The sequence below is a fragment of the Triticum dicoccoides genome, chromosome 2A (assembly GCF_002162155.2).
Source record: "Triticum dicoccoides isolate Atlit2015 ecotype Zavitan chromosome 2A, WEW_v2.0, whole genome shotgun sequence".
NCBI lineage: Eukaryota > Viridiplantae > Streptophyta > Magnoliopsida > Poales > Poaceae > Triticum > Triticum dicoccoides.
In genome coordinates, this window is record NC_041382.1 from 111135882 (window position 1) to 111143864 (window position 7983).

General features: G+C 47.6%; 1 protein-coding gene across 1 annotated transcript; it reads left to right on the top strand.

Annotated features, from left to right (window-relative positions):
- Window positions 1-4133: 4133 nt before the first annotated feature.
- Window positions 4134-7009, top strand: LOC119353690 (PLASMODESMATA CALLOSE-BINDING PROTEIN 3-like). The gene is made up of 5 exons (XM_037620341.1): window positions 4134-4380; window positions 5468-5599; window positions 6028-6327; window positions 6426-6453; window positions 6547-7009. The coding sequence occupies exons 2-5, from the start codon at window positions 5527-5529 to the stop codon at window positions 6749-6751; spliced, it is 606 nt and encodes a 201-aa protein (XP_037476238.1). The 5' UTR covers window positions 4134-4380; window positions 5468-5526; the 3' UTR covers window positions 6752-7009.
- Window positions 7010-7983: the final 974 nt, after the last annotated feature.

The window sequence follows — 7983 nt, forward strand, 5'->3', positions numbered from 1 at the left end:
TGTCGCGCAGACGTTGGATCGGGACACCCGTCCTAACTTGTGCGGTTGGACGGTGATGGATGCAGTGGGCCGAAACCGTTTTGGGTCATAGGTGGATGGGCTTCTCTCCCCATTTTTTTTAACAACAATAAGTGTCACGATTTTGAACTAACTCCAATTCAAAACTGCGACACTTTTTTTACATCCAATTCAAAACTGCAACACTTATTTTGGATCGGGGGAGTAGTATTTTTTTAAGAAATTGTTGAAAATAAAGGTCAAACGAAACAAAAGAAAATGATGAAATCACACATAAATGGATATAGAAAATTCAAAGAACTCAAGAGTATCAAACATACATATAATGTCGAGTCTCATATGACTTGTCAAAATTTCCCTCGACAACAAAAAAAATTCGTGTTCAAAGGGATATAAATTGGTGTTTTCTTCCGCAAACATTTTTTGTCAAAATTGTACACTAAACTTAAGGAAAACATAGAACCGGATCATACACCAATTTTTTCTAGAAAAAGTATATGTTGACATTGCTTTTTTACAAAAATTTTTGAGCATCAGTACAGACACAAGCGCTCATATACACGCGCATACACTCATCCCTATGAACGCACACACGCACACCCTACCCCTATGAACACCTCCGAGAGACTGAGCCGGCATATCCTATCCCTATGAGCACCTCCGAGAGACTGAGCTGGCATATCATCTTGAGATTTACGAAGTCACCGTAGGCGCCTCGTCGTCGACGGGAACGTCTCCTCCCACTGAAAGCGCATCGCCGGAAGTCCTGAAATAAATCCAGGAATAATGCGAGCACCAGGATTTGAACCCCTGGTGGGTTGAGGATACCACTGTCCACCTAACCATCTCAACCACAGGTTGGTTCGCTATGAAAGATATATACATTGACATATCTAGATCTAGATTGCTTTGTATTTTTCATTTGCAACTAGAAAGTACTCCCTCCATTTCGAAGTTCTAGCTTTGTTATAGGTCAAACGTTTTTATATTTGACCAAGTCCACAGGAAAATGTGTTAATACCTAGAACATTGAGTCTATTTTACTTGGAAAAAAACATCAAATCTATTTCGTAATGAATATAACAAAATCAATTTGATGTTTTAACTATTGATATATCTCCCTATCGGTTTGATGAAAATTAAGAAAATAACTCAGTATAAAACTAGAGCGTCAATTAATTTGAAACGAAATGACTATTGCTTTACAAAATCAAATTACACATGGCCCTATGTGTCTTATGCAGCAGCACATGCTCTGGCCCTATTGTTTTACAAAATCAATTTACACTTCGGAGCTCCCCCAGCGGCGCATGTCGTGCTCGATGGCGAATCATGCGTCCCAGTTCGGCGAGTCCGCCGGGTAGTGTGGGTGGTGGCGGAGCTAGGGTGTGAGGCCAGCATGGCGATCTCCGCCGCCCGTGCGCGGTCAGACTACGACACTATTGACACTTGAACCCTGTCGGGGTTGAGGTGCCAGCCGTGCGGGAGGTTCACGTCTAGCCACAACTTCGGCACATGATGCTCCCAAAGGTAGTGGCACCGACGGACGGGGATGTACATGCGCTAGCGTACCAGCCGCGGCTGCGGCACCATTGTGAATTGGCCGGGTGGTGCGTTGACGATGAGGCGGCCTCGTGTCGTGCTTGCCACACTTGAAGAAATCAATGGTGGCGGCGGCTAGGGTTGGTGTCGGCCTGCCAGGGGCAAGAGGAAGGAGTGGACTGGAGATGAAAGTGGATGAGCCGACCCCAACAGCACGCTTGCAATTCAAAAGGACGAGCATGGACTGCTTTTCTGTGGTTGATGTGTGTGCCCGAGCGCACGCGTTGAATTTAAAAGGACCAGTGAAGGTTGTTGTCCGGATCCAGGGTGGACACCGAGCAGTCGTGCACGTGTCCATCTCGTGTTCGTATGGACTCAAATCTGGTACAAAATTAAGACAAGAATATGTCAAGACAAACAATATTTACGTTTGAGTCGACGCGTTTGGCCGTGATTTTTGGCCGCGTGAACCCGAACAGACACAAGCGAACCAAATGCGTGGCCGCGTTGGAGTTAGCCTAAATAAACTGAGGTAGGTTAGGAACACTACATCCTGTGGCGATCCAAGCGATGGAGATGGAAAGCTCCAGAATGGCGCGTGCCCACTCTGATCCCCGCGACAGTCCACAGAATGCCGCACTCTATCGGGACGCCGTTCGTGGTCGATGTGGTAGTACCAACGACACATGCCACTATCTTCCCTCCACATGTCGAACAAACACTCCATTGACACTCTGAACAGTACCAGAGATAATTGACAGGATGCAACAGGCGTGACGAACTTTGTAGAGCGAAAAGCTCTGCCTACTTTTCGTACTATTATCTCCACCCACGAACGCCGTAGCACGAGAGATAAATAAATCAGAAGATGCAAGAGGCGAGGCGAGCATGGCAGCACGAAAATCTTCACCCACGTTTCATAAAAAAGAAATGTTTTTTCAAGGAAAAACACATAATAAATAGTTTAATTATGCATGTCAAGTAGGAGTATTTTTTTTAATATGCAGTCATGCCCAGATTGCGCATAGCTTTGCATATCATATCATGGGAACTTTTCCTGCTGAAATTTCCTTTCAAGGGAGCAGAGTAGTTCATCCCGGCAAAGCCATTGCTCCTTTTTCATTCTCTTTTCCTTTTTGCGAATATTGGGCAGAGACATCGGACCACTGAAAAGTGCATGCACGCCTAAATATACTTTTTATTGAATTCTTTCTGCTCCCTTCAAAAAGAATCTCACACGCGGGAGGGCTTTGTTTTTAGATTTTTTTTTTGAGTTTTTCTAATGTTTATGTCCTGCTCAAAGAGATGAGATGGCGGCGGCTGTTTGTGTCCTGCTCAGAGAGATGAGACGGCGGCGGCTCTTCAAGGATAGAATAAGATTCTCCCCACCTAGCACCCGTCTCGGTGATGCGTCTAGCGTCATCGAAGGGCGTGTGGAGATTTGTCTCCAACGGATCTCACAAGATTTGATCGACGTTTGTCTTCCGTGGATCCGGTCTTTGTTCGTGTGTACAAGTTGGATCCTCCTATTCTAAACTTTCTCTTCAACGGCGGTAAAAACAGGTTTTGTCCGGCTTCAGGGAGAGAGAGGCGACGATGATGGCGCGCCTTTGCTCGCTTCAGTGCTTGTAGTTGTTGCTAGGTGGTTTATGAATCCGCACGTAATATTATTTCTGACATTCGTTGGACCGATGACGAATAGATTGATAATTTTCTTAAGAAAAAAAAGAGTCGAGCGTGCGTTTTTCTTGCAGGAACAGAGGGAAGCACCGAGTATTTCGCAGCGCAGTGTGGCTTGTAGGCCACTGCTGCATGTAGCGTGGGTGCACTTGAGGAGGTGCGTAAAGGACACGCGCACATACACGTCACGATACGATCAGGCACCACAAACCAAAGCCAGAAAAGAAAGCCGGCCTACTCATATTCTTTTCCTCGAGCTTCCGTGCAAGACGACGGTGAGTGCGCTCTCAGCCGTTACACCAGCAGCTCCTCCTCGCCCTCCCTTATAGCATTACTAATAGAGCCTTTAAAACCCTCAAATCCTTAAAAATAACTAATTTTTTACAGTTTTTGTCGAAAAAAAATTGTAGACTAGAATCCCTTAACCCTTAAATCCTTAAAAAAATTTAAAGGTCCAACCCTCAAACCCTCTCACAATTCTCAAAATTAAGGATTGGGGAGCAAAATCTAGCCCAACCCTCATTTGACAGTTATACTCGCGCGGAAGGGAAAAATCCTCCCAACTCCCGCGCCCGCCGCTGCTAGTCGCCCCCGTCGCCGGCGGCCGCCCCGCCGCTGCTAGTCACCTCCCGCGCGCAACGACAACGTCGTTCATGGGGAATATTCCGTTATAAGGGTTGGGTTTGAGGGTTCTAACTTTGCCCCTATTTTTTAACATGTAGAAGTGCAAAAAAATTATTTTTGACCCTTAAAACGCTAGCGAGGGTTCGAAGGTTTGAGAGTTCTTCTAGTAATGCTATTTACCTTCCTCATATCCGCTGCCCCTCGCTGCGGTATAAACACCGATTTCGTCCCGTAATATCCGGTTGATTGGAGCGAGATAAATCCATCCCAATTACTCCTCTCCATAAATCCTTTGCACTCTATCTACTAGTAGTACCAAATATAAAAAAGAGGCAGTCCAGTCCAGGGCAGGGCCGTCGTACATGCAAACAGCTTTTCCTTTTTAGGCCGTGCTTGCGTCCTTGAGAGTTCAGACTCTGGAGGGTCCAGAGCTTCCGTTATCCCCCAGGAAGGAAGAGCGAGGAGCAGCAATTCATCCTTCTTGCCACTAAACCGGCGATTCGGTGGCCGATCAAGGTACGCTTCTCCACGATTTCCCCTTCTTCTTGTAGATGCTCTCTTGCTGCTGTTCTTCGGATTAGGTTTCCCTGCTCCGCCCTCGAGAGAGAAAAGGATTTCTCTCTTGTTTGCTGCTGCTGATACCTCTAGGGCGCGTGCCGTCAGTGCCTTCCTTTCTCCGATTGGAATCCCTCATCGACTTCTCGGCCCCCCTCTGCTGATTTGCTTTGATGGCCGTTGCCGATTTCCCCCAAAAGTATCAGTAGAGTGTTCTCGACGACATGATCCAGCTTAGTAGTAGTATTCAGGTTCAGGCTTCATGGCACTTGTTGGTTTTTCTCTGTTTCCCCCCTTCAGGTTCCGGTCCACAGCTAAACGAATTTTAACTCCTCCTTGTCTGCCACCGTTTGATTCCTTAATACTTTGAATGAATGAAAGAAACCGATCATCTTTTTCATTATGTAAGGTTTTGAATTGCAGCAAGTTCAATCATGTTTGTGCTCTTGCCAAGGATAGCGGTTGGTGGATGGTTGCCCCCATGCCGTCATCCTAGTCTTCACCATACACAAAGTTTAAGGACTTTGGAAGGATATCCAATCCAAGTCGTCACACATAAAGTTAACGACTTCGGCTGGATATTCAATGAATAATTCGACCACTTCGTCCTAAAAATAATGATTCGAGTATCCTGTAGCTGGATGTTTCAGGTTCACCAATCATCCCCAGCCCTATTTTTGGCGTCGATCGATTACCATTTAGCAGCAAACGTATCTCGCAGTTACTACATCGGAAGTTTTCACTCCATGTCTTCAAACATATATACTACTCCAGTACAACACAAATTAAGTTCGTGCCGACAATGCCTTTCTCTTTGTCAATTGTGCCGACAAACCCTTGCGATTGGACAGCGATTAATGTGTCAGATTATCAGAAACATTGCGTCTGACCGACCGCGACGCGCCTCGCTATCTCTCCCCTTCTCCTCCACACGCCTCTTGCTGAAACTTCTGCCTAATTATGTCGAGAATACGCAGTTCGGTAGTACAATACTGAACTACTGACACGTATCTGACATAATGATACGTACATCTCTGAATTCTGACAGGTGTTCGTGGAGGAGGATCATACAAGTCGATCGGGCGCTCGGAGGACACTGCTGGGAGGATGTTGACCAGAAGACTGCAGGGGTGCAGCAGCGTTCTTCTGCTCGTGTTTCTCATTCTCGCCAACGCGTCAGGTACATGCGTATTGCGCAGCGTTTGCTTTCGGTTGGTTCGGTAGTCGCTCGCTTTCTACTTTCCATTATTCAGATTCCTTCCTAGTGTGGCCTTGAAATGCATCGCCATAGAGTGTAGACTGTAGGGTAGATGTCCTGGACAACTTTTATATATTCTGCGAACAAACACATTCTGGCTCGCGGTTGCTCCGCGATCATTTTCAGGTCTTGACCCCTTGTGAAAACGGCCATACTGCATTTTCGTGTAGTATAGAACCGCATTTTTGCACGGAGACTGTAAAGCTGAAAAATATCTTTGTGCCTAACCGGTGAACGAAATATTTCAGCATCCATGCACCAATTTGACACATAATCAGATTTTTTCAGCCGGCTAATAAACTGAAACTTAAACAATTTTCATATGTTTGTCACTGCATTGTGATTTGCAGGCACCTTCTCTGAAGAACAAGAAGCTGCTGAGGAGAGCAGGAGGCGGTCGCTGGCGACGGGGCAGTTCTGCGTGGCGAAGCAGGGCGCGGACCCAACCGCGCTGCAGACTGGGCTCAACTACGCGTGCGGCCCCGGCCACGCCGACTGCGGCCCCATCCAGCCCGGCGGCAAGTGCTACAAGGCCAACGACCTGCCGGGGCTCGCCTCCTACGCCTACAACGACTACTTCCAGCGCAACGCCGCCTCCGGCGCCAGCTGCAACTTCAGCGGCACCGCCGTCACCACCTCCGACGACCCCAGTAAGCACCACCCTGCTCCTCCCTCCCCTCCCACCCACACGTTGTTCTCCTTCTTGTTCCCGGCGGGCTCTGATACTCCTGTGGTTCCTCGTTTGCAGGCTCGGGGCAGTGCGTCTTCACCGGAAGGTGAGCGAGTATCTTCGATGTGCATGCATGGCGCGCCACTGTATCGTCCTCTGACGAAGTTCACAACTGACATGTGTAAACGTTCACGTGCAGCTCCATGGCGGGAGGCTCCAACGGCACGACGCCGGCGGCGAGCGCCCCTACCAGCCTCTTCCCGCCGTCGACCTTCACGCCGGGCTTCGGAGGGGGGCCCACCAGCTCCTTGACCCCTCTGGGGGACGACGCGGACAGCGTCATGGCCGGCGCTCGCCGGGCGCTCTGCGTGCTGCTGCTCCTGCTGCCGCTCTTCCTCTTCTGATCGACGCCTCCGCTCGACTGTAAATTCTACTCCATGGCATGGCATTCGTTGCATTTTACTAGGGAATATTACTATCAGGTCACATGTTTTTTGTTCTTCAGAAGTAAACCATATGTGGGTGTACATGTCAGGTCGGATCTTCTATAAACCAAACTATACTATATGTAAAGGATGTTTTTCCCTTCCTGAAATCTAAAAAGTGCGTGCGCGCGCGTTGGAGAGGACGAGCGGCCGCTCGGTCACTCGCATGCATGCATACATGCGTTTGTCTGGTAGTGCATGTGATTACTGGCATTAAATGCGGTTAGACTTATAACATGTGAAGGACAAAACAGATCCATGTGTATTTGTTTCGGGTTTTCAAATTTTTAAAAAGCCATATCTTTCAAACCATGTGTCGGAATTCAGATCCTGCATGGGAATGTTTCGACGAATTTTTTTCGATGCCAACTTTCGTACTATATGATGCAACTTTAGTATTGTATTGTGCAACTTTTTTGAGGGAAATGCCATCATGGCAGTTTATATTTCATGTGAGAATAGGGCTACATCGTTTGTGATTACATCGAGCAGAAAGTCCGGAGCCTCGTTCTGCCACATAATAGTTCGCGAGGGCTCCGACTTAGTAGCCAAAAGATCAGCCGCCATATTGGCTTTCCTAGGGCAATGACAGAAACTAACAGAGATAAAATTACGACACAAGAAAATACACTCCTCATAGATGGCTGCAGCTGGTCCTAAGGAGTTTCCGCCGTCATGCATTATCTGGATGACCTCCATACAATCGGCCCCGATTTCCACCTTGTTGCAGCCAATGGTGTTTGCCAGAACCAGCCCATCCTTGAGGCCTCTAGCCTCGGCCGTCGCTGCGTCTTGGACAAACGGAATGTTGCTTGTGGATGCCGCAACGAAGGAGCCTGTGGAATCTCGTATGATGGCCCTGGTCCCGCCGGTGCCACTATCAGCATCAAAGGAGGCATCGATATTGAGGCTAACAAATCCCTCTGTTGGTCTCGTCCATCCATGTTTCTGTATCCTGCCTGCCCCATTCTTCCTTGCCCTCAAGAAGTTTTTGGTCAAGGTAACAATAGCTTGGGCCGATCTTCCAGGTTCCAGGTTACTGTATTGTGCAACTTTAATACTACATTGTGCAACTTTTTCCGAAACCATTTTTTTGGATCTGCATGATTCAACTTCCATAAGGTTGTAGTCTAGCAACCATGAAAACTTTG

What these genes read in the sequence shown, in the direction of transcription:
- LOC119353690 (XM_037620341.1), top strand. Translation starts at nt 5,527, where the DNA reads ATGTTGACCAGAAGACTGCAGGGGTGCAGCAGCGTTCTTCTGCTCGTG. An exon ending in CATTCTCGCCAACGCGTCAG is followed by an intron (nt 5,600 to 6,027) that starts GTACATGCGTAT and finishes TGTGATTTGCAG; the next exon opens with GCACCTTCTCTGAAGAACAA. An exon ending in CAGTGCGTCTTCACCGGAAG is followed by an intron (nt 6,454 to 6,546) that starts GTGAGCGAGTAT and finishes GTTCACGTGCAG; the next exon opens with CTCCATGGCGGGAGGCTCCA.